This window comes from Manis pentadactyla, chromosome 1 (assembly GCF_030020395.1).
Source record: "Manis pentadactyla isolate mManPen7 chromosome 1, mManPen7.hap1, whole genome shotgun sequence".
Taxonomy (NCBI): domain Eukaryota; kingdom Metazoa; phylum Chordata; class Mammalia; order Pholidota; family Manidae; genus Manis; species Manis pentadactyla.
In genome coordinates, this window is record NC_080019.1 from 71,209,607 (window position 1) to 71,235,223 (window position 25,617).

At 38.7% G+C, this 25,617-nt stretch overlaps 1 protein-coding gene across 3 annotated transcripts in view; it reads left to right on the forward strand.

The window, feature by feature from the left end:
* GK5 (glycerol kinase 5) overlaps nucleotides 1-25,617 on the forward strand; it is an 83,301-nt gene that overhangs the window by 32,620 nt on the left and 25,064 nt on the right. For all 3 annotated transcript variants that reach the window (XM_057498335.1, XM_036877375.2, XM_036877376.2), the window contains 7 exons: nucleotides 2,890-2,965; nucleotides 3,520-3,581; nucleotides 3,664-3,737; nucleotides 3,944-4,004; nucleotides 5,380-5,506; nucleotides 6,596-6,700; nucleotides 15,530-15,624. In XM_057498335.1, coding sequence (XP_057354318.1) covers nucleotides 2,890-2,965; nucleotides 3,520-3,581; nucleotides 3,664-3,737; nucleotides 3,944-4,004; nucleotides 5,380-5,506; nucleotides 6,596-6,700; nucleotides 15,530-15,624 — 600 coding nt within the window. The remainder of the gene's footprint in view (nucleotides 1-2,889; nucleotides 2,966-3,519; nucleotides 3,582-3,663; nucleotides 3,738-3,943; nucleotides 4,005-5,379; nucleotides 5,507-6,595; nucleotides 6,701-15,529; nucleotides 15,625-25,617) is intronic.

Genomic DNA, 25,617 nt, shown 5'->3' on the forward strand with positions numbered 1-25,617 from the left:
AAGCTAGGTGTATCACATTTGCTTTCCCCTTAGAATTTCCATGTTTATTTCTCAACACGTTAGTTTTGCCTGAATTTTTTTGAACTTTGTATGAGTAAAATCAGCGTATTTATTCATTTGTGCCTGACTCCTTTTGCTTAACATTATTTTTGTGAAATATACCTACATTGTGTATAAATTAATTTCTTTATATCTTCTTTGTGTTCATTGTATGATTTCACCATAGCTTTTCAAATCTGTCCATTCTGTTCCTACACATTTGAGCTATTATTAAGTATCTGTACATGTAAATGCATTTCTACTGTATCTATATGTGGAAATAGAACTTTGAGGGATAAATATATATACATACATACATGTATATATGTATATGTATATATGGATCTTCACCTTTAATGGGTAATGTCAAACACTTCTCTACAGTTTTTGACAATTTATAAACCCACCACCAATGAATGAGAGTATAAGTCTTTATTTTAGCCATTTTGGTGGGTAAGTAGTGATATCTCATTGTGATTTTAGACTATATGCTGCCCAGAGAGGACACACTTTAGATGCAGAAATGCACATCAGTTCAGAGTAGAATGGTGGGAAAGATATATCCTGCAAACAGCATAAGAAGTTAAGTGGCTATACTAATACCAGATGAAATAGGTTTTTCAACAAAAGATGTTACTAGAGAGAAAGAGGCATTTTATAATGATAAGAAGGTCAATTGAGCAGAAATATACAGGGATATCTCATTTTATTGTGCTTCACAGATACTGTCTTTTACAAATTGAAGCTTTGTGGCAACCCTGCATCCAGCAGATCTGTTGGTGCCATTTTTCCAGTAGCATTTGCTTATTTTGTGTTACTGTGTCCATTTTGGTAATGCTTGCAATATTTCAAACTTTTAAATTACTATTATATTTGTTATGGTCATCTATGATAACACTGAAAGGTCTGATGATGGTCAGATTTTTTTTAGCTGTAAAGTGTTTTTAACTAAGATATATACATTTTTTTAGGTATAATGCTATTGCATATTTAATAGACTACCATATAGTGTATACATAACTTTTATATGCACTGGGAAGCCAAAACATTGTTTGGACTTGCTTTATTGTGGTATTTGCTTTATTGCTTTGTCTGGAACCAAACACACAATATATCCAAGGGATACCTTTGCCTATTTTATGTATACAACGTGATGAGTTTGATGAGCCTAGTTACTTGTATGTGTGTGTGTGTGTGTGTGTGTGTGTGTGTGAGCTAGACATTGTATTTACAAAATTGTATGTAGAAATTAAGAGAGCCTTAATGTAATGCTATCCTGCTCTGGATAGGATTGATGTTTGTTTCTTCCATTCTTCCAGGACCAAAATTATCTCAATCAAATTTAATGATTGTGATGATTCAGAGCTGAGCTGCAGTTCTATGAGAGCCTTTACGTTTAGTTTACCTTACCCACAGGGTAGACCCAGTTGGCACCCTGACCCAGTGTGGGGAGGACTGGCCTTGGTTTTTCTACCTCAGGAAGCCCTGATGTCTCTCTGTGTCCAGAAGCCTCACAAAGGCCTAGTACCTTTCAGAGGGCCTGGCACTCAAGTATTTTTTGAATGAACAAGTGAACTTACTACTTGCCAGGCATTGTTGCTATTCACTGAAGTACAAATTAACCTTTGTCTTATCTGGAACAAATTTTAGAATCACAATATCTGAATATCAGTAGAGGTTGAAATATAATATTACTGTAGGCACTCCATATTTAAGTGGTATAATACTTCAATGGAATGTTCAAAATACTCATTATAAATATTCTACAGATGACCTGTTTTGGAAATCATGTCATCTGTTTTCATTTTGTTGATCCTTTCTACTGTTAAAATATAATTCATCTTGAAATGCCTCCATTTGCAGTTATTTTTATCTCTGTTATTTAGCAAGCATTTCTTTTGTTTAACATCTGGTGTTTACCACCAGCCCTTTTATGTGTCGAGGTTATACATATGAATGCAGTCTAGTCCCTGCTCTTACAGAGCTTAGGGTCTAGTAGGGAAGTAATGATGCTGTGAGTTAGTGGCTGTGTGGGAGATATCCACAGGGTGCGGGGGTGGGCAAAGCCAGGGAATGCTGGTCTTGAAGGACAAATAAAGAGTTGGAGAGGTGATGAAGTATGATTTAGAGAATTGTTTTCCAGTAGTTAATAATATCTTAATAAGCATTTTGAGCACTCTATTAGGTAGTTTAAAGAAGTTTTGATACTTTTGTTTCCTTTGACATTTTTATGCAAAGGATTAGGAAATTTTTTCTGTAACATGCCAGATAATATTTTAGGCTTTGAAGGCCATAAAGTTTCTGTCACACCTGCTCTGCTGTTATAGCACAAAAGCAGCCATGAATAATCATAAACAAATGAGCATGGCTGTGAAATTTGAATTTCTTATACTTTTCATGCGTCACAAAATATTCCTCTTTTTTTTTTAATCATTATAAAATTTAAAAACCATTCTTAACTTGCTGTACAGGAACAGGCAGTGGGCAGGATTGTGAGCCACAGTGTGCCATCCCCTTTTTAGGTTATTGATATTTAGACGTATTTGTATGTCTGGACTAAAATGTGTGTGTGTGTGTGTGTGTGTGTGTGTGTGTGTATACATACATACACATATATATATATATGTGTATGTATGTATACACTTTCTTTTTTTATCACAAAAGTAACACATGCTTGATGTACAATTAAAGTATTTCATACCCTTTAGTAATTATTAGAACCATTGAGGTATATCTAGAAATTCCTTATGGATATATTAATTTTTATCAAAAATAGGATTATATTGTATTTAGTGATCAATATTTAGTAATTGAGCCTCTGAATTGACTTTGTGTTGTTCTGTTTCCAAGGTGCAAAAGGCAATTGAAGAGGATAATTGCTGTTTTGGAACTGTTGACACCTGGTTGTTACATAAGCTCACAAAAGGTAAAGATGATCCGGCAGATCTATCTCAAGTAGCAGAAATTTGATAGAAATGATTCACTTGAAAAAAGAAGTCACTGTTTTTTCCTTCCTATATTCCAGACACACCACTCTTTGGTACCCTAGTAAATTAACTGTTATAGTTAAGCTAGATTAAGTTCAGATTTGTTGTAAGAGGAGGATAATTTAAAAATTGTGATGAAACTTCAAATATAAGGCTGAGAAACTATCTTAATTTCAAGAGTGCTAAGACTTTTAAGTTCAATACCAAATCTGCCACTTTGCAATTGGGTATAAATCAAGGCAAACCCCATTGCATCTCTGGCCTCTATTCCTTACCTTTAAACTCGGTGTCATGACAAGACGGAGCATGTGCAAGTGCTTTTGCTAACCGTAAAATTCAAGGAGATCAAGTGGGAAGTTGCTTTGGAGACTTCCTGCTGGAAATAGATTTTGGAGTGAATTTGAGGGGACAGAGAGGTCTAGATTATAGACTAGTGGTAGGTGTTGATTCACACTACCTGGTAATAAATGTATTATTTCCAATGTAAATCTAGGTTCTGAATTTGCAACAGATTTTTCAAATGCCAGTACAACTGGACTTTTTGACCCATATGAGGTAAAGTGTGCTTTCTTTATTATTGAATCACCGAATTTTGTGTAACTTAGCTTGGATTCTGATGGCATATTTTTACGCTCAGATGTGTTGGAGTGGGCTCATTACCTCCCTACTTTCAATACCACTTTCTCTCCTGCCTCCTGTGAGGGATACAAGGTAACAATGAACATCAAACGTAAAAACCAGTGAAGTTGTCCCTGAATTCATTTGCATTGGCGGGGAAAAGCATTAATTATTGCATGCTTGAGGTGCTTATATGTTCATTATATAATTTTATTGGCCTCTGCTAAAAACAATTTGTTGAGCTTTAGAATTAGTATTTCTAGAGCTATAACTTACTTTTTAATCAATTCTATTTGAAGCCACAATTTTGGATCAGTGGATGAAGAGATATTTGGTGTGCCTATACCAATAGTGGCCTTGGTAAGTAGAAAACTTGAGGGTTCCTCCATGATTTGTATTAACGAATTGAGAATGTATATGAATAGTTGGGATTAGAGTTAAGAGACACAAAAGGTCCTTGCAGAATAAAATTAAAGTATCTTGTTTCTTTTGAAGTTAAAGGGCCCTGGATATAGTCAGAAGTATTCTCTCTGTTGTGCAAAGTGGACCACTGGGCTTCTATCATGGAAGCACTCTGTAACCTTTTCTGAGTTCTCTATATATTGTTTTTAGACGACTGTGTTAATTTTTATTTTCAAATGTTGTATTCTGAGTAATGTGTATTTTATATTTGATCCTCTTTGAGACAAAACACAGCGATAGGGCCAACGCTTATTGGTATATTTGATAGAGTGTACCCATAAACAGTGACAGGGCAATAAAGTAAAGAAGGAAGTTATATTTACATATTATAAAATCCTTAGCCAGCATCTACTAGTAGAGGAGCTGTGGAAGAGTGAAAAATTAGCTGTTTCTGGGTTTTAAGGTTTTGTTCTTGATATTCTTTCTCTCTGGCTGGATGAGAAAGTCAGAATTTGAAAAATCCAAAGGTTTTTATCACCTGATTGAGAGCTTATATGTGTGTGTGTGTAATTCTCAACTAGTGATACATCCTTATTTAGAGTTTTGTTGCTAAGTTTTAAAACTCAGACCTTGCCTTTGATTTCCTGTAAGAGCTTAAGCAGGAGGTAGAGACCATGTCCTTAGATGGAAAGTCACCACAGTCAGTGCAGGAAGGTGAGGAAAGGGAAATTTAATTCCCAAGTTACAAATTCCTAGTCATTTAGAGGATCAGTCTTATTAAGTCTAGGGGTAGACTCAGGTTTAGGTTAGGGTGTGGCTGGAACAATTTTCGATTAGTGAGAAAGCGTTCTTCCATTGAGTTCTGGTCCTTAAAATATTGCTGTATATAAACATATACATATAATCTACACTTAATTATATTAATAAAATGTTACAATTATTATTTTAACAAAAATGTATGGTTGGGAAATGTATGGTTTTGACCTACATCTGTTTCTAGTTAAGCATACACCTATCACTTTTATTAAAAGAGAAATTTGTGAGGCTAGTTACTTTGACTAAGGAACGAAACCTCTTGTAAGTGGAAAATGAAAAATCTGAGTTGTTTTTTCTGCACAACTCCTAAAGTCCCTGAGGCTAGTCCTGGAGACACTCCTATCCTATGGGAGTTGCTCTCTGTTCTCTCCAGGGATTTTTGTTTGTTTGTTTGTTTTTTAAGGGTGTTTTTTTAAGGAAAAGGAAAAAGGAAAGAAAGTATTGACTCATGAGAATACAGTAAGTGAGACAGTGGGAGGCGGTGAAACGAGATCTGACATTTGGGCTTTTTTGACAGGTGGCGGACCAGCAGTCAGCCATGTTTGGGGAATGCTGTTTCCAGGCAGGGGATGTGAAACTAACCATGGGAACCGGCACATTTTTGGATATTAATACTGGAAGTAGCCCGCAACAGACTCTTGGAGGTAAATAGAATTTATCCTACTTATTAATAAACTATCACCTCGTTTCTTCTTTAACTTTTGTGATATTTCTTTCCAATTTTATATTAAGGATATACTCTAACATATTTTTCATTATTGTTCTTAGAGACAATTAATCCCCACTTCCCTTTTTTCTTTAAAAGCATAAAAAATGAGGAAGATACTATTGTAAAATTCAGAAGGATTAGGGCATTTTGGTCAGCTTTTCAAATATTTACCTATATTACCTGTTGTATTTCTTTAAAACTTCTGTTTTAGGTCTATAAACTTTCTTCTATGTGTTAGAAAATATTCCTCTTTTTGTAATTTTTTTTTGGGGGGGTGGTAGTTCTCCACTAGTGATCCATGCATATTTAGCATTTTAGTGCTAAGTTTTAATGCAATTGCTAAGAATTTGCTCTCCCTAATGGAGGACATCCTAGGATGTGCAAACCAAGAAGTTTAGGTGGTGGAACCACACCCAGGAGAGCTGGGGGCTCTTTGTCTGGGCTCTGGTCCACTAGCATAGTTACTAAGGTAGATTTTAAAATCATTTTTCCTACCTTCCATCCCCTGGTGAATCTCTTGTTTTCCTCCTAACTGGGAAAAGGAAAGCTAGAAAATACTGATCATTGCACTCAGTTGTTTCTATTTAGGAGCCTTGTTTAGAAACCGCAGATAAATGTGAAAGCATAGTTAGTTCTCTGGTAAACCAATCTCATATAATAGCTTTTCATTTCTCAGTTAAATGTTGTTTCTGCATTTTTAGAGACATAGATATGCCTACAGCTAATATGAGACAATAGTTATTGTTTATGTTATATGCCAGGCACTACACTATGTTCTTTTTGTGTATTAACTTAGTTTATTCTACAGTTCTCTGGGATAGACCATTTTACAATCGAAGAAACTGAGGCTAAGATGTTAGAAACTTGTAAGACCACAACTAGTAAATGAGGGAAGACTGGGATTTGAACATAGTCTGACTTCAGAGCCACTTTGCTATTATTTGAGATGATTAGGGTGTTCCATTGTAGACATCTCTGTAATGAATTATCTATTTATTATATGACTTCCACTGTTTGTTTTAAGGCTTTTATCCACTAATTGGGTGGAAGATTGGGCAAGAAGTCATTTGCTTAGCTGAAGGCAATGCAGGAGACACTGGTACTGCCATAAAATGGGCTCAGCAATTAGGTAAGTTGTATTTTAAATGGATTTTACAGGCAAGACTTATTAAAGAATTCAAGAATGCCACAGGATTACAGACCAGTAGGGAACACGTGAATTGTCCAAATGAAACATAAAATAAAATAGCATGTACTAGAAGAAAACACAGGATGTTATTTTTACAATAGTGGGATGACAGAGGCTAGGAGTTAAGGCCAAATGCTGTAAAGACAAAGTAGAATACATTTAAATATATAGACTATTAGAATGTATAGGGAGAGAGATGCCATAACCAAAGTTAAAAGAAATTGGTAAGAATAATTTGTAGCATATGTCAGAAAAATGAATAGAGATGACAAAAAAGACAAAGGACAGTATAGTTATTTCATAAGTCAAACGACTATTAAAAATGCTATTCAAATTCAGGAATCAGAGAAATACACATTTAACAAATGATGTCACCTATCATTGTCAGAGATGAATTTGTTCACTGATGCTCAGCATTGGTGGTAATGCAGAGAAAAAAGTATTCTTGTTTTCCATTGGGATGAACATTAATTACTATGGCTTTTCCGGAGGACAATCAGGTAATACATATTATTTTCTAGAGGGCAGACCCTTTGCCCTCAGTTCTGTTTCCTAAGATAGTAATCGTAGAGGTATGCAAAGACGCGTAGGTACGTGGGTGTTTAATACAGCAATTGGAAGTCAGCTCCTGTCTAGTAATAAAGCATTGAGTAAGTGAATGTCAGCATATGCATGCAGTGGAACATAGTACAGTCGCAGATAATGGTGTAATCGCATATCTTATTTATATGGAACATTGTGATACATTAAGGAGGGGATGAAGCTGTTGCAGAGCAATCTATACAAGTATTTTTTGCTTTTTTAAAAAGAGCTTTATTAAGATGTAATTCACATAAAGCATATAGTTCAGTGTTTTGAGTACTCTCTAAGGCTTGGCAGCCATCACTACAATCTAATTTCGGAACATTTTTATTCCCTCAAAGAAACCTCAATACCCACTGGCAGTGACTCCCTGTTCCACCCCAACCCAGCCCTAAGCACACATTAATCTAGTACCTGCCTCTGTGGACAGAATCATGCAATATGTGGTCTTTAGTAACTGGCTTCTTCCACTCAGTGTGTTTTCAAGGTTCATTTATGTTGTAGCCTGTATCAGTACTTCATTTCCTTTTATTGTTGAATAATATTCTATGTATGGACCACAATTTATCCACTCATCAGTTGACGGACACTTGAGTTGTTTCCATATTTTGGTTAATGAATAATTAATCTGCCTGTATGTTATGCAGCCATATTTCATGCAAGCTGTGAAATGACATGTACCAAAATATTAACAGTGGTCATCTCAGATGACTTAAGTGTGGAACAGGCTCTTTCCACTTTGCTGATTTGAACTAAGCTGATTTGTTTAAAGACAAAGGTAATTCTGTTGGCCGAAAAGATATGCTCTTAGGAGGAAAATGCCAATCCATTTCTTCCCGCCTTTCTTTCTCTCTGTATGAGCCTGTACCTGCATTGTAAGCATTACTTAACAACAACAAAATGCTTATTTCAAAGCTTTTCAATCATTTAAAAGTCTCTTCCTTTTTTTTTTCTTATAGCAACCTCTGATAATAGCCTTTATTTTTTTATTAAAAAAATTTTTTAAGGTATGATTGATATACACTCTTATGAAGGTTTCACATGAAAAAACAATGTCGTTACTACATTTACCCATATTATCAAGTCCCCACCCATACCCCAATGCAGTCACTGTCCATCAGTGTAGTAAGATGCCACAGATTCACTATGTGCCATCTCTGTGCTACACTGTTCTCCCCATGACCCCCCACACCATGTGTACTAAACATGATACCCCTCAGTCCCCTTCTCCCTCCCTCCCCCCCCCCACACCCCTCCTCTTTGGTAACTACTAGTCCCTTCCTGGAGTCTCTGAGTCTGCTGCCATTTTGTTCCTTCAGTTTTGTTTCATTGTTATACTCCACAAATGAGGGAAATCATTTGGCACTTGTCTTTCTCTGCCTGGCTTATTTCACTGAGCATAATGTCCTCCAGCTCCATCCATGTTGTTGCAAATGGTAGGATTTTGTTTCTTTCTTATGGCTGAATAGTACTCCATTGTGTATATGTACCACCTCTTCTTTATCCATTCATCTACTGATGGACACTTAGATTGCTTCCATATCTTGGTTATTGTAAAAAGTGCTGCGATAAACATAGGGGTGTATATGTCTTTTTGAATCTGAGAACATTTATTCTTTGGGTAAATCCAAAGAGTGGGATTCCCAGGTCAAATGGTATTTCTATTTTCATTTTTTTTGAGGAAACTCCATATTGCTTTCCACAATGGTTGAACTAGCTTACATTTCCACCAACAGTGCAGGAGGGTTCCCCTTTCTCCGCAACTTCGCCAGCATTTGTTGTTCTTAGTCTTTTCAATGCTGGCCATCCTTACTGGTATGAGGTGATATCTCATTGTGGTTTTAATTTGCATTTCCCTGATGATTAGTGATGTGGAGCATCTTTTCATGTGTCTGTTGGCCATCTGAATTTCTTCTTTGGAGAACTGTCTCTTCATATCCTCTGCCCATTTGTTAATTGGGTTATTTGCTTTTTGGGTGTTGAGGCATGTAGTAAGTTCTTTATATATTTTGGATGTTAACCCCTTGTTGGATATGTCATTTACAAATATATTCTCTGATGCTGTAGGATGCCTTTTTGTTCTGTTGATGGTGTCCAAAGTCTCTTCCTTTTTAAATGTACTTTTTTTTTGGATATACATCTTTAGATAACTCCAGATTATCAGAAATAGAAAATACAGGTTACATATTTCATCTTCAGAAGATGCAAAGAAATAGCAGAATAGTTTCACATTCATTAGTTAAGAAAAAAATCATTCCCAGGTTCATGACATCATGTACACATTGTCAGTGGGAATCGTTTCCACTGCTTAACCTGGGTGGATGATAATTCATTCTGATTCTGAAATGATGAAAACTCCTTTCTGGGAGATGGGGCTAAATGGCCTTGACCTAGAAAGGTGATGTGATTTCCAGGAGACCACAAGTCCCTCCTGAAGACAGGCCCATCTCTGGTAGGAAAACAGGACGATTGGTCTAAGTGGAGGGAGAGAGATTTCAGAGTTGAATTGTTTACTTTAAAATTTCAATCTTTGGTAAAAGTATACATTACTTGTATGTATCTGTCTGAAATTCATACAAAAAGTTGATACTTATTTGAATATATTTCTATTCTAAGAGTTTACTTTAATAGGTATATTGAAAAAAATAAGTGAATTGCATTCAGCAGAACCACAGCATGTAAGAGCCTAAGTAAGGCTGACATTTCCTGGAATGTGTAAACTGAGCCTTTGTACCCTGGCAGGTCATGCTGGGTTTGCTCCCCTCTGAGCAGCGGCTCCCTTCCACCCCTTTCCTGGGTTGAATGGCCTCAGGCCCAGGCATAAAAGCTGTTTTAAACCAGTTTCAGCTTGATTTTTAGATTTATTCTCATAATCTTTTTCATACAGGCTCATTCTCTCTTCTTTCCTTCAGCCTCCCTGAACTGCCATAGTCAGTTAAGTTAGAGACTTTTCTTAGTAAGTTAAGAAAGAGAAATCTCCTTCTTTCTCCTTGGTCCATTGCTTCTCCCCTTCACCCTTTGTTCTATTTTGCTACCTCAATCTCAGGAACGTTTTTATGTGTTCCAGCTTTTCCTCAGTTAACAAATAATTGAGTGCTCACCGTGTGCCTGAGACCATGCATGCTAGTAGCATGCCGGTGAATAAGACAGACACTTCCTACGCCTGTGGAGGTTACAGTCTAGCAGGAAAGATGAAATTTATTTTATTTTTTAATTATTTTGGCAGTTTATTAAGCAGGGCAAAAGTATCAGGAAAGACATATTTTAAATTAATAATTGAAAAACAAAAACATGAGTGTTAAGGACCAGGAAGGGGAAGTCATAGTAGGATCCATTCTAAAGGGAGGGCTTTGTCTGGTCTAGAGGATGAGAATCAGACCCTAGTGTTACTGGTGAAAACACTTCTGCAAAGAAGTGATGGTTCAGTGAAGCCCTGAAGGAAGGACAAGAGTGCTTGTCCAGGTGGGGGAGGCGGTTCAAGTCAAGGAGGGTCCAGCGGACAGGACCTGGGGGGAAGGCCCTGAGCTGGGAGGGGCATGGCCTAATCAAGGGGCTGAGAGCATGCCCTTTTCCTTTTCTGCAGTTGAGGGAGAGTCTGCCTCTGCTGTCCTCCAGTAACACGGGTCAGGGGACATCTTTTCCCTAGCAATATCACTTTTAATTGCAACATGTCACATCTGCCTCTCCAGGTAATCCCCATAAGACTTCCTGCACACATTTAAAATTACCCTGGACTCTTGTTTACTAGAAATAAGGGAAACTGATTCTTTCTGCCTGCGTATCTTCCCAAGAGAGATACAATATCCCTCATTATAGGGGATGAGATAGACATTTTCTCGTATATGCACTAATTCCCAGTGGTTCTGCTTCTGCTAGTGAGTAAGGGTCTTAGTTCACGCTTCTGCCTCCTGCCCTTGCTTCCTGCTGGGGTGACACACAGCGGGATGAGGATGGCTCCCCAGTGATGCTGGAGTGGAGTCCCACAGAAATGAAGCCTGCAGTTCTCAGGGAGACTGGAGATGCAGGGTCTATAGAGGCCACCACCTGAGTGGTACTGGTGAAAACACTAGGTGAGGACCCTCTAGATGTTGCGTACGGATCCAGCCCACTGAGCTGAGAGGAAGTCCCCCTGGTGTGTGGAGAAGAAAGAGCTGGTCTGGCCCATGCCCGTGCGGCCCTGCTAACAGTGCTGTGAACTGCCCTCTTCCAGGCTGACAGGAGAGGCCTAATCTTTCTCATACCTCAGAGAACCCAAGAGCCCGGGGCGTTCGCTCTCCTTTACCTCCCCCTGCCTGCCAGCCCCCATGCCTGACCTGAAAGGGAGCATGAGGTAGTTAAGGGCCAAGTTCAGTTAAGCACGACAGGTGGTGCACGCAGAGGGAGACGCAGTGGAAGAAACACAAGGTTAAAATAGCATCAACAAAAGTTATACTTAAAGGAATTAAAGAGAATATTACAAAGAAGTATTCAGAAAACATAAGTTTCAAAGGACAAAAACCATTATATATAAAATGTGAAAAAATCAATAAACTGTAAAACGGACAGTGCTGAAAACCCCAAACACGAATCAGGAAGAATTTAAAAACAAAAAAGAAAATAGAAAATAAAACTGAAAGGTAAGAGATAATGGAGGAGAGATCAGAGAAAAATGTGAATAATAGTCTCTTTTCTGGAATATGAAAATGTAATTATGGGACTGGAAATAGAATTATAAAAATGTAAAATTGAAAATAAACTTACCTGATCAGAAGACCTGAGTTTTCAGATTGAAATGGCTTACCAAGCTTAAAAAAAGGCAAAAACTAAGACAGTCATATGTAGATGAATTGTCTGGATCCCAAAATACAGGAAAGCTTCAAGACAGGGAGATCAGTTTATATTATAAAGAATAAACACTCAGACTGGCATGGAACTTAGCTGTAAAACTTGGAAAATGGAACAATGTTTACACAGTACAGAGAAAAAAGAACAATGAGCCAATATTCTGGTGCCTGGCTAAGATATCATTCATATTAAGTGCAAAAGGGACATTTCTTGGCCTGGCATTGTATACTTTCTGAGGAAATTACCTGAGGAGACACTACAGCTAAAAGGAAATAGTCAGAACAAAGATCTCAATATAGAGAAATCAAAGTGTACAAATAAGGTGTTTTGCAAATAAAATTTTTTTTTCCTGGTAGCAGGCCAAACTTCTCTTTGTTCTGCTTTATTTCTGTAACTGCTCTTACCCAAAATTGATTTAAGATTTTTGTCTTCTCCTTCTGGGATTCAAATCACAGACCTGTGAGGGCTTTTCTTATTTTCCCACAGATTCCTGAGGCTCTTCTCTCCTCTCTCTCTCTCTTCCTCTCTTTTTCCCTCCCCTCCCTGCCCTTCTCTCTGTTTTTTCTCCTTCTTGTTCAGATAGAATGAAAAAATACAAAAAGAAAAAACCGGGTAAGTTTCCCCACTTTCTGGACTGTAGAGAAGCCTGACTTCTGCTCCTCAGACCAGAGAGATGGGGCTTTTTTCCGAGCTCTTCATATAAGCACCCAGTGTATCCACCCAAGTCTTGGGTTTTAGACTGTCTCTGAGCCTAGGCCAGGAGAAATCAGAGAAAATAAAAACAGCAAACCCACTGCCAGTTGGTGGTGCTTTAGAGCTTCCTGGTCAGCCTGCTAACCAGTTCTTCTGAGTCCTCAGAGAGCTTTCCCATGCACTCCATCCAGGATTCTTAGTTGCACTCAGTGGGAGAGACAGAGTGAAGTCAGCTTCTTCCAAATGATTTTTTTTTTAAATTAAAGTGTCATTGATATACAATCTTACGGTTTCACATACACAACACAGTGGTTCAACGTTCATCCATATTATCAGGTCCTCACCCCCTCCATTGCAGTCACTGTCTATCAACGTCGTAAATGTTTTAAGTCATTAATTGTATTCTCCGTGCTTTACTACCATCCCATGACCTACCTATATTGTGATTGCAAATTGCAGTCCTCTTAATCCCCTTCTCCCTCCCCACCCAGTCTCCCCAACCCCTTCCTTTTGATAACCACTAGTCCCTTCTCCGTGTATATGAGTCTACTGCTATTTTGTTCCTTCACTTTTGGTTTGCTTTTATCCTCCACAAATGACAAGTCATTCGCTACTTGTCTTTCTTTGGCTGACTTACATCACTGAGCATAATACCCACTAGCTCCATCCATGTTGTTGCAAATGGTAGGATTTGTTTTTTTCTTATGGCTGAATAATATTCGATTGTGTATATGTACCACTTCTTCTTTATCCATTCATATACTGATGGACACTCTGGTTGGTCCATATCTTGGCTATTATAAATAGTACTGTGATAGACATAGGGGTGCATATGTCTTTTTGAATCTATGATCTTGTTTTCTTCAGGTAAATTCCTAGGAGTGGAATTTCTGGGTCAGATGGTATTTCTATTTTTAGTCTTTTGAGGAACAAATGATTTTTAATAAGATTTTTAATCAATAAGTTCATTTGAGGACAGTTTAAGTGGAGGATTATTTAAATAAATTCTTCAAGCAAGGCTGGAACAACCAGTGAAGAATGAGAATAAACGAGATGGCTTTTTTCCCCTTTTGTTTGTTACCAAAAACTTTCCTCAAACCAACCATCCAGTATGTTTTCCAAATTTTGATTTAAAAATTTTGACATTGGGATATGATTTATTTTTTAAGTATAGATTTCAGAACCACTGTTTTCTCCTTAATATTAGTTCTTAAAGTGTTAGAGCTATTTTGATGTGTTATCTGGACATTTTGACCAAAAGAATATGACTTACAGATCTGATAACTGTCATTTTGAGTAAGATTTGTAGTTATTTTTACATGGTCTTCATTAACCTTCATTTTAACATAAGTGTACCTTACATTTCTTGTCATCAGTCAGTTCTTCATTAGAAAAATAACAAGGCATACAATAAAATAAAACCAACTTAATTAAGGCTGTATAAAGCCAGCAAATATGTATTATGACTGATTCCTGGGTGTTTTCATTTGATTGATGCCACCTGCCCTGCATTCTCATTCAGGAGTTGCTTCGCAAACAAGGATATCCAAATGGCCAGTGAAAAAGGATTTCAACTTCATCAGTCAACCAAGAAATACAAAATGAAACCATCATACAATACCACCAACATAGTTAAATGGAAAACATAGTATCAGTTATTAGTAAGAATATGGATGGGATAACTAGAGTTCTCATACTGCTAGCAGGAGCCTTAACTTGGTACAACCACTCTGGAAAACCATTTGGCAGTATCTTCTAAAGCTAGTCCCAAGTGTGAAGACCCTCAGACTAGCAGTCCCATCTCTTGGCAAACAGAAATGTTCACCAGAATGAATGTCCACGAGTGTTCGAAGTGGCCTATTTATTATATTAACCAAAAACTGGAGACTAGCCAAATGCATATCAGCTGTCAGATAGTTTAATAAACTGTGGAGTACTATACAGGGGTGAGAACCAATGAGGTACAACAAGGAATCTCACAAGCATGTTGCTGAACAAAAGTTTGTATCTTGGGCTGGATGTTGGTTTCCTGAGTGTATTCACACTGTGAAAGTTCATCCCAGTGTACACTTGGGATTTGTGCAATTTTCTGTATGTATACTCTGTACTTCATTAAAAAGTATGTTAACTGAATTAGGTCTTGATTTTTCTTTTTTAAGATTAACTTTAGTGTATTGTATCTCTTTGTTACAGGCCCCTTACTGAACTCATTAGATGGAGTCATTTTTCAGATGATTCTCTTGGTTATTATTAATAGATGATATTTTCATCAGAAAACTAGGATGGGTTTATCTCCAGGAGGATAATTTTTTAATGCCAAAAAGCACACAGAGTTGATTATTAAACAGTCCAAATATCTTTAAAGGCAAAAGTAAGGCCTGCTGGGTACAGAGCCTGAGAGCCCTCTGTGTCCGTCGCTGCCCCCACAGGTTCAAAAATGGATGCAGGGTGAGAACCTAGGCAGGCACTAGAGCAGACGCACCTTTGTGTTGACCCTGTGAAGGGTGCAGCCTTTCACATTATATTGATGATAAATGTGGATGCTGATAAATTCCTCTCTGTGTAGTTATATCTATAGTCCTATAACATAATTCTGTTTGTTCCTTCCCCACCCCTTCATTTTGTTTTAGGGTTCTTTTGTGTTGTTGGTTGTTGGTTTTGTTTTTGCAGATCTTTGCACAGATGCTGCCGAGACTGAAAAAATGGCCAAAAGTTTAGAAGATTCTGAAGGAGTTTATTTTGTTCCATCATTTAATGGATTGCAGGTAATATATTTTTTTAAGTTCACAGCAATTACAAACATTTCTTTCCTCGTACCCGCACTCAAATGATGTTTCTGCAACTTCTTTACCTGAAATTTGAGGAACTGAGCACTACTAAAGTGAAGGTACATTTTGGGACTGCGAAACTGTGCTGTGACCAAGCATGAATTCCACAGAAAAGTGCAGCAAATTCATCTGGCTTTTATTTCAAACTGCACCCCTGAGAAAACTACAAGTTGGCAGGTTTATCGTAGAACTTTTGCCTTAAACCTCGCATTACTTTATCATGACTGAAAACAGCTATTTCCCAATGTGGGGGGGAATATATCAGTAAATTGGCACTCTTTAATTATAGAAAGTATACCACTGAGAATTAGAAAAATAATGCACACACATACACATCCATGTATATGCATATTTTGCAGTTATTTATTTATTTGTAAGTTTCATTAACTTTTTTTTTGTTATCATTAATCTACAATTACATGAAGAGCATTGTGTTTACTAGGCTCCCCCCTTCACCAAGTCCCCCCTCCCACACCCCATTACAGTCACTGTCCATCAGCATAGTAAGATGCTGTAGAATCACTACTTGTCTTCTCTGTTTTGCACAGCCCTCCCCATGCCCCCTCCACATTATACATGCTAATCATAATGCCCCCTTTCTTTTCCCCGCCCTTATCCCTCCCCACCCATCCTCCCTAGTCCCTTTCCCTTTGGTAACTGTTAGTCCATTCTTGGGTTCTGTGATTCTGCTGTTGTTTTGTTCCTTCAGTTTTTCTTTGTTCTTATACTCCACATATGAGTGAAATCATTTGATACTTGTCTTTCTCTGCCTGGCTTATTTCACTGAGCATAATGCCCTCTAGCTCCATCCATGTTGTTGAAAATGGTAGGATTCGTTTTCTTCTTATGGCTGAATAATATTCCATTGTGTATATATGTACCACATCTTCTTTATCCATTCATCTACTGATGGACACTTAGGTTGCTTCCATTTCTTGGCTATTGTAAATAGTGCTGCGATAAACATAGGGGTGCATCTGTCTTTTTCAAACTGGGCTGCTGCATTCTTAGGGTAAATTCCTAGAAGTGGAATTCCTGGGTCAAATGGTATGTCTATTTTGAGCTTTTTGAGGAACCTCCATACTGCTTTCCACAATGGTTGAACTAATTTACATTCCCACCAGCAGTGTAGGAGGGTTGCCCTTTCTCCACATCCTCACAAACATTCTTGTTTGTCTTTTGGATATTGGCCATCCTAACTGGTGTGAGGTGATATCTCATTGTGTTTTTAATTTGCATTTCTCTGATGATTAGCGATGTGGAGCATCTTTTCATGTGCCTGTTGGCCATCTGAATTTCTTCTTTGGGGAAGTGTCTGTTCAGATCCTCTGCCCATTTATTAGTTGGGTTATTTTCTTATTGGTTGTTGAGACATGTGTGCTCTTTATATATTTTAGATGTCAACCTCTTACTGGATATGTCATTCATGAATATATTCTCCCACACTGTAGGGTACCTTTTTGTTCTATTGATGGTGTCCTTTGCTGTACAGAAGTTTTTCAGCTTGATATAGTCCCGCTTCTTCACTTTTGCTTTTGTTTCCCTTGCCCGGGGAGATATGTTCATAAAGAAGTCACTCATGTTTATGTCCAAGAGATTTTTGCCTATGTTTTTTTCTAAAAGTTTTATGGTTTCATGACTTACATTTAGGTCTTTGATCCATTTCGAATTTACTTTTGTGTATGGGGTTAGACAATGATCCAGTTTCATTCTCTTACAGGTAGCTGTCCAGTTTTGCCAACACCAGCTGTTGAAGAGGCTGTCATTTCCCCATTGTATGTCCATGGCTCCTTTATTGTATATTAATTGACCATATATGTTTGGGTTAATGTCTGGAGTCTCTATTCTGCTCCACTGGTCTGTGGGTCTGTTCTTGTGCCAGTACCAAATTGTCTTGATTACTGTGGCTTTGTAGTAGAGCTTGAAGTTGGGGAGTGAGATTGCCCCCACTTTATTCTTCCTTCTCAGGATTGCTTTGGCTATTTGGGGTCTTTGGTGTTTCCATATGAATTTTTGAACTGTTTGTTCCAGTTCGTTGCAGAATGTTATTGGTAATTTGATAGAGATTGCATCAAATCTGTATATTTCTTTGGGTAGGATGGCCATTTTGACAATATTAATTCTTCCTAGCCAGGAGCATGGGATGAGTTTCCATTTGTTAGTGACCTCTTTAATTTCTCTTAAGAATGTCTTATAGTTTTCCGGGTATAGGTAGGTCTTTCACTTCCTTGGTTAGGTTTATTCCTAGGTATTTTATTCTTTTTGATGCAATTGTGAATGGAATTGTTTTCCTGATTTCTCTTTCTATTAGTTCATTGTTAGTGTATAGGAAAGCCACAGATTTCTGTGTATTAATTTTGTATCCTGCAACTTTGCTGTATTCCGATATCAGTTCTAGTAGTTTTGGAGTAGTCTTTAGGGTTTTTTAATGTACAATATCATGTCATCTGCAGTTAGTGACAGTTTAACTTCTTCTTTACCAATTTGGATTCCTTATATTACTTTGTTTTGTCTAATTGCCGTGGCTAGGACCTCCAGTACTATGTTGAATAACAGTGGGGAGAGTGGGCATCCCTGTCTTGTTCCCAATCTCAGAGGAAAAGCTTTCAGCTTCTCACTGTTCAGTATGATGTTGGCTGTGGGTTTGTCATATATGGCCTTTATTATGTTGAGGTACTTTATCATGTTGAAAGTTTTTATCATGAATGGATGTTGAATTTTGTTGAATGCTTTTTCAGCATCTATGGAGAGTTTTTATCATGAATGGATGTTGAATTTTGTTGAATGCTTTTTCAGCATCTATGGAGATGATCATGTGGTTTTTGTCTTTCTTTTTGTTTATGTGGTGGATGATGTTGATGGATTTTCGAATGTTGTACCATCCTTGCATCTCTGGGATGAATCCCACTTGGTCATAGTATATGATCCTTTTGATGTATTTTTGAATTCGGTTTGCTAATATTTTGTTGAGTATTTTTGCATCTATGTTCATCAGGGATATTGGTCTGTAATTTTCTTTTTTGGTGGAGTCTTTGCCTGGTTTTGGTATTAGGGTGAGTTCATAGAATGAGTTTGGGAGTATACCCTCCTCTTCTATTTTTTGGAAAACTTTAAGGAGAATGGATATTATGTCTTCTCTGTATGTCTGATAAAATTTCAAGGTAAATCCATCTGGCCCAGGGGTTTTGTTCTTGGGTAGTTTTTTTATTACCGCTTCAATTTCTTTGCTGGTAATTGGTTTGTTTAGATTTTGTGTTTCTTCCTTGGTCAGTCTTGGAAGGTTGTATTTTTCTAGGAAGTTGTCCATTTCTCCTAGGTTTTCCAGCTTGTTAGCATACAGGTTTTCATAGTATTCTCTAATAATTCTTTGTATTTCTGTGGGGTCCGTCGTGATTTTTCCTTTCTCATTTCTGATTCTGTTGATGTGTGTTGATTCTTTTTCTCTTAATAAGTCTGGCTGGAGGCTTATCTATGTTGTTTATTTTCTCAAAGAACCAGCTCTTGGTTTAATTGATTTTTTCTATTGTTTTATTCTTCTTAATTTTATTTATTTCTTCCCTGATCTTTATTATGTCCCTTCTTCTGCTGACTTTAGGCCTCATTTGTTCTTCTTTTTCCAATTTCTATAGTTGTGACATTAGACTATTCATTTGGGATTGTTCTTCCTTCTTTAAATATGCCTGGATTGTTTACCCTAAGAATGCAGCAGACCAGTTTGAAAAAGACAGGTGCACCCTTATGTTTATCGCAGCACTATATACAATAGCCAAGAAATGGAAGCAACCTAAATGTCCATCAGTAGATGAATGGATAAAGAAGATGTGGTACATATACACAATGGAATATTATTCAGTCACAAGAAGAAAACAAATCCTACCATTTGCAACAACATGGATGGAGCTAGAGGGTATTATGCTCAGTGAAATAAGCCAGGCGGAGAAAGACAAGTATCAAATGATTTCACTCATATGTGGAGTATAAGAACAAAGAAAAACTGAAGGAACAAAACAGCAGCAGAATCACAGAACCCAAGAATGGACTAACAGTTACCAAAGGGAAAGGGACTAGGGAGGATGGGTGGGAAGGGACGGATAAGGGTGGGAAAAAAGAAAGGGGGCATTACCATTAGCATGTTTAATGTAGGGGGGCTGCATGGGGAGGGCTGTGCAACAGAGAGAAGACAAGTAGTGATTCTACAGCATCTTACTATGCTGATGGACAGTGACTGTAATGGTATGTGGGGGGTTACTTAGTGAAGGGGGGAGCCTAGTGAACATAGTGTTCTTCATGTAATTGTAAATTAGTAATAAAAATATTAAAATAAACAAGCAAATCAATCAATAAATATGCCTGGATTGCTATATACTTTCCTCTTAAGACTGCTTTCGCTGTGTCCCGCAGAAGTTGGGGCTTTGTGTTGTTGTTGTCATTTGTTTCCATATATTGCTTGATCTCTATTTTAATTTGGTCATTGATCCATTGATTATTTAGGAGCATGTTGTTAAGCCTCCATGTGTTTGTGAGCCTTTTTGCTTTCTTTGTACAATTTATTTCTAGTTTTATACCTTTGTGGTTTGAAAAGTTGGTTGGTAGAATTTCAGTCTTTTTGAATTTACTGAAGTTCTTTTTGTGGCCTAGTATGTGGTCTATTCTGGAGAATGTTCCATGTGCACTTGAGAAGAATGTGTATCCTATTGCTTTTGGATGTAGAGTTCTATAGATGTCTATTAGGTCCATTATTTTCTATTTGGTGGATCTATCCTTTGGAGTGAGTGGTGTGTTGAAGTCTCCTAAAATGAATGCATTGCATTCTATTTCCTCCTTTAGTTCTGTTAGTATTTGTTTTACATATGCTGGTGCTCCTGTGTTGGGTGCATATAGATTTATAATGGTTATATCCTCTTGTTGGACTGAGCCCTTTATCATTATGTAATGTCCTTCTTTATCTCTTGTTACTTTCTTTGTCTCTAACTCTATTTTGTCTGATACTAGTACTGTAACACCTGCTCTTTTCTCCCTGTTGTTTACATGAAATATCTTTTTCCATCCCTTGGCTTTTAGTCTGTGCATGTCTTTGGGTTTGAGGTGAATCTCTTGTAAGCAGCATGTAGATAGGTCTTGCTTTTTTATCCATTCTATTACTCTGTGTCTTTTGATTGGTGCATTCAGCCCATTTACATTTAGGGTGATTATTGAAAGATATGTACTTAATGCCATTGCAGGCTTTAGATTCATGGTTACCAAAGGTTCAAGGTTAGCTTCTTCACTATCTTACTGTCTAACTTAACTCACTTATTGAGCTATTATAAACACTGTCTGGTGATTTTTTATTTCTCTCCCTTCTTATTCCTCCTCCTCCATTCTTTATATGTTGGTTGTTTTATTCTGTGCTCTTTTGTGTTTCCTTTAACTGCTTTTGTGAGTAGTTGATTTTATTTTTTGACTTTAGTTAGTATTTAGTTTGTCTGCTTTCTTTGCTGTGATTTTATTTTCTCTGGTGACATCTGTTTAGCCTTAAGAGTGCTCCCATCTAGAGCAGTCCCTCTAAAATACCCTGTAGAGGTGGTTTGTGGGAGACAAGTTCCCTCAACTTTTGCTTATCTGGGAATTGTTTAATCCCTCCTGCATATTTAAATGATAATCGTGCTGGATACAGTATCCTTGGTTCAAGGCCCTTCTGTTTCATTGCATTAAATATATCATGCCATTCTCTTCTGGCCTGTAAGTTTTCTGTTGAGAAGTCTGATGATAGCCTGATGGGTTTTCCTTTGTAGGTGACCTTTTTTTCCTCTCTCTAGCTTTCTTTACAACTCTGTCCTTGTCCTTGATCTTTGCCATTTTAATTATTATGTGTCTTGGTGTTGTCTTCCTTGGGTCCCTTCTGTTGGGAGCTCTGTGGGCTTCCATGGTCTGAACGATTATTTCCTCCCCCAGTTTAGGGAGGTTTTCAGCAATTATTTCTTCAAATACACTTTCTATCCCTTTTTCTCTCTCTTCTTCTTCTTGTACCCCTATAATGTGGATATTGTTCCTTTTGGATTGGTCACACAGTTTCATTCCTGGAGATCCTTTTATCTCTCTCTGTGTCAGCTTCTGTGCGTTCCTGTTTTCTGGTTTCTGTTCCATCAATGGCCTCCTGCATCTCATCCATTCTGCTTATAAATCCTTCCAGAGATTGTTTTATTCCTATAGTCTCCCTCCCTTCTGTGTCCGTTAGCTCTTGTGTTTTTCTCTGCAGCTCCATCAGCATCATTATGACCTTTATTTTGAATTCTTTTTCAGGAAGATTGGTTAAGTCTATCTCTCCAACCTCCTTCTCAGAGGTTGTCTCTGTTATTTTGGTCTGGATCAAATTCTTCTGCCTTTTCATGGTGATAGAGGTAGTTTTGAGGAGCTGGTGGGTATGTTGGCTGGGAGAATGTCCCTTCTTGCTAGTTTGTGGCCTTCCTCTCCTGGGAGAACAGTGACTCCTAGCGGCTTGTGCCGGGCAGGTGCGCACAGATGGGGTCTCTGATTCTTGCCCGGCTGCTGTGAAAGAAGCTCTGCCCTGCTGCTGTGGGCGTTCCCTGCCTCAGGCTGCCACTCCACTATGGCGGGCTGTGTCGGAGCAGGAACAGGCGTGAGGCTGTTTATTGCTGCCACCTAGGGGTTTAGGGAGTCTGGATTTCCCTGGGATTCCCAGCTGCTGGGCTGATTGCACTGGGACGCTTCCGTCCAGCTGTGGGGTCCCTGTCCCTTTAAGACTTTCAAAAAGCACTCACTTTTCTTTTGTCCCAGGGAGGGGCGCCAGCTGCGGGTACCTGCTTGCAGGTTTTACTGTCCTGTTTCCCTAGTATCCAGCACACCACGCACTGTGTGTCTGCGCTCCCAGTGTGGATGGCTGTGGCTGGGTGTTCAGCAGCCCTGGGCTCCCTCTCCCTCCCCACTCCGACTCCTCTCTTTCTGCCAGGAGCTGGGGGGAGGGGCGCTCAGGTCCCGCCAGGCCGCGGCTTGTATCTTACCCCCTTCGCGAGGCGCTGGGTTCTCGCAGGTGTGGATGTAGTCTGGCTGCTGTCCTGTATCTTTTGGTCTCTCTTTCAGGAATAGTTGTATTTGTTGTATTTTCAAAAATATATATGGTTTTGGGAGGAGATTTCTGCTGCTCTACTCACGCCACCATCTTGGCTCCTCCTGCCCCTAATTAACTTTTTAAAAATCAAAATTTGTTTTGGTTAACTACTGTGGTGAAGTATTGGTTATTTGGCCAAATCAGAAAGTGAAACCAGCAAAAAGAGTTGATTTTGTAATATTTACCTTTGTATTTAATTGAAAAAGATCTGTGATACAGCTGTAAACGTATCATTACAAAGAGCTTTTAAAACTGTTTTCAGGTATATTATTATAACAAAATTCCTTCTTTTTGGAAAGCTTATACTACTAGTCCTTCCAATCCTTCCCTAAGTATTTTTTTATTTCAAAAAATAAGAAATAGTCCATCCCAAACTAAGGCAGCTACAAAACGTCCAAAATAATGTGGAAGCTAATGAAAAAGAATTAGATCAGGCTGGTTGACATCTCTAAAAATACCACTATTTCCAAATTAGATTTTTTAAATGAGCATTATTTTAATATCTGTAATAATTTCCTTCTAAATATGTTACTCTAAAGGACTAAAAGTTTATGAACTCATATAGAGATTGCATTGCATCTCTCCAGTGTGATGTGAGGGAACTAAATAGCATGCATGATTGAGGTTTCAGGAGGAAGGTTAGGTAAGTGGTTATTATCAGTAAAGGTAGGATTTAATTAGGCTAGTATGTATTCTTCCTGTTTTGAAAAGTGGGAAGAACGACGTATTAGGGGTACTTAGGGACTTTTATCTGTCTTTTAACTTCTCCATCAATTCATGTGCCTGTAACAACAATACAAAATATATGATTTCAAGGAAACACAAAATACTGCTAAAGCCCAAATGATTAGACAAAACTTTCACAGAGGTGGCTTTTAATTTCATGTTGATAACAATGTCCTTGACCTGCCATGATTGCAGCCTGGCAGTATGTTAGGTAAGGAAGGGTAGGGAAGAACTGCAGGCCAGATACTTCCCAGTGTAAGACGACGAAACTCTTAACTGTAAACCAAAAGTTAATTCAAACTGCAATAGTGTGGGATACCAAGCTGTTTGGAAAATGGGCGGAAGATCGCCAAAAAGCTGGCTATGTCAAAGGTAGAGAAGGTGAAGGAAGGGAGTGGAAGGAAGTGGAATGGAAGGAAGGAAGGAAGGAAGGAAGGGAGGGAGGGAGGGAGGGAGGGTCAAGTATCTGTGAAATTGCTTAAATTTAGAATAATTTACAGCCATTAGTAATGGGGGAACGAGAGTGAAGATTCCTACTAGCCTCAATTTCTCAAGGGGGTCTGCTGAAAGGAGGTGTCCAGAGGCACTTTGGAGAGAGTGGGGAAGTCTGGGGCAGCCACCGTGGGGAATGGCGCTAGGGGGTGCTGGTGCACGGGGCCCTACACTGGGGACGGCATCAGTGGGCACAGCTGTTGTGCTTTGCTCTAGCAAGACTTGTGGTTTGGGGAGGAGGGTTAAGGTAGAGTATCTATGAGAGGCATCCGAGGTGAGAAGCAGTGGTCAATTGATATTAAAGGTACGTGGTGATGGCGATAGTAGGATGGACAGGACGGTGAGCCACGTGCCAGTCTTCAGAGGTTGGAGTCCTGCCCAAGGAGGGTTTTCAGGTTTGCAAAGAGCAGGCTAGCTTGAGCTCCCACTAAGAGCGGCTGATGCTCACCACTCCTGAAGACCGGGATTAGAAAGGATTTGTTAGCTGACGGTGCAGTTCTAGTGTCCTTTGTGGGCTCTGTTCTGTGGACCCGCTTTTCTCTTCTCATTACCAGCGTTGCTCTGTGTCCTTCCTTCCTCATAACTTCTGCTTATGAGTCATCATTTTCCTTATATTTTCTGCTTGTTCACAGTTTGGAAGTACATACAACCTTCTTCCACCTTGTGCATCCTTTTAGCTTCATCTCTCCCCGGTGGAAGGTCTTCTGTGTTTCTTAGTTCGGATTCCAGGAGAGGAAAGACTTCTGAAGTCTTTTTAAGCTTTGGGCAGACTTTGCATCACTGGTGCTCACCCCTACCATTGTGATGGTGGCAGTGGACTAGGGCATGAAACATCTGCTTTAGACAATAGGACCTGTGGATCCAGCAGTTTCCTTAGGAAGGTATGTGGCCAGCAAGTGCTGTGAAGGCCATCTCTAGTTCTCTGAGTGGCTGGAATGTCTGAGCCATGGGAAGGGGAGGGGAGGTAAGGCATTATGTTGGTGTGGACCTAAGAAAACATGGGGGAAGGGAAGCATCCCCTCACAGCAGATGTGTAGTGCCCGGAGTGGCCCTGGGAAGGCAGGACAGTGTCCTTCTGGTCCCTGTGGTATGGAAGCCTGAGAACCGTCCATCGAACAGCCACAACTGAAGCCATTTGCCCAGCCCAGAGCCAGTTTTGTTACAGCAACTGCAAAATAAGTGGAGGGGACTTCTCAGAGTTGGTTAACAGGAGAATTTATTTATAATAGAAGGGAGAGTTCAGGGGGCACAGTGAAAGGATTATGAAGAAAGTCAGTAGTTGTGGGAAGGGTTTTGGTAAGAAAGAGTAATAAGAGAACACTTGCAGTGGCAGCTAACCTGTGGATTCTTACTATTGTGTCAGACCCTGTCCTAAATTCTTTACAAACATGATCTCATTTAATCCTCATTAACTCAGCAAGGCAGAAGATACTCACCATCCCATGCTGAAAATGAGGACTCAGAGATTCAGAGCTGTTAAGCCAGTGGCTCAGTCTCACACAGTGGTGGAGGAGCCGAGCTTGTTTTAGGACCTAGGCATCCTGACGCCAGAGTCCAGCTAGACTGTTTCATGGTATCGTGTAAAATATGAAAACAGGAATACA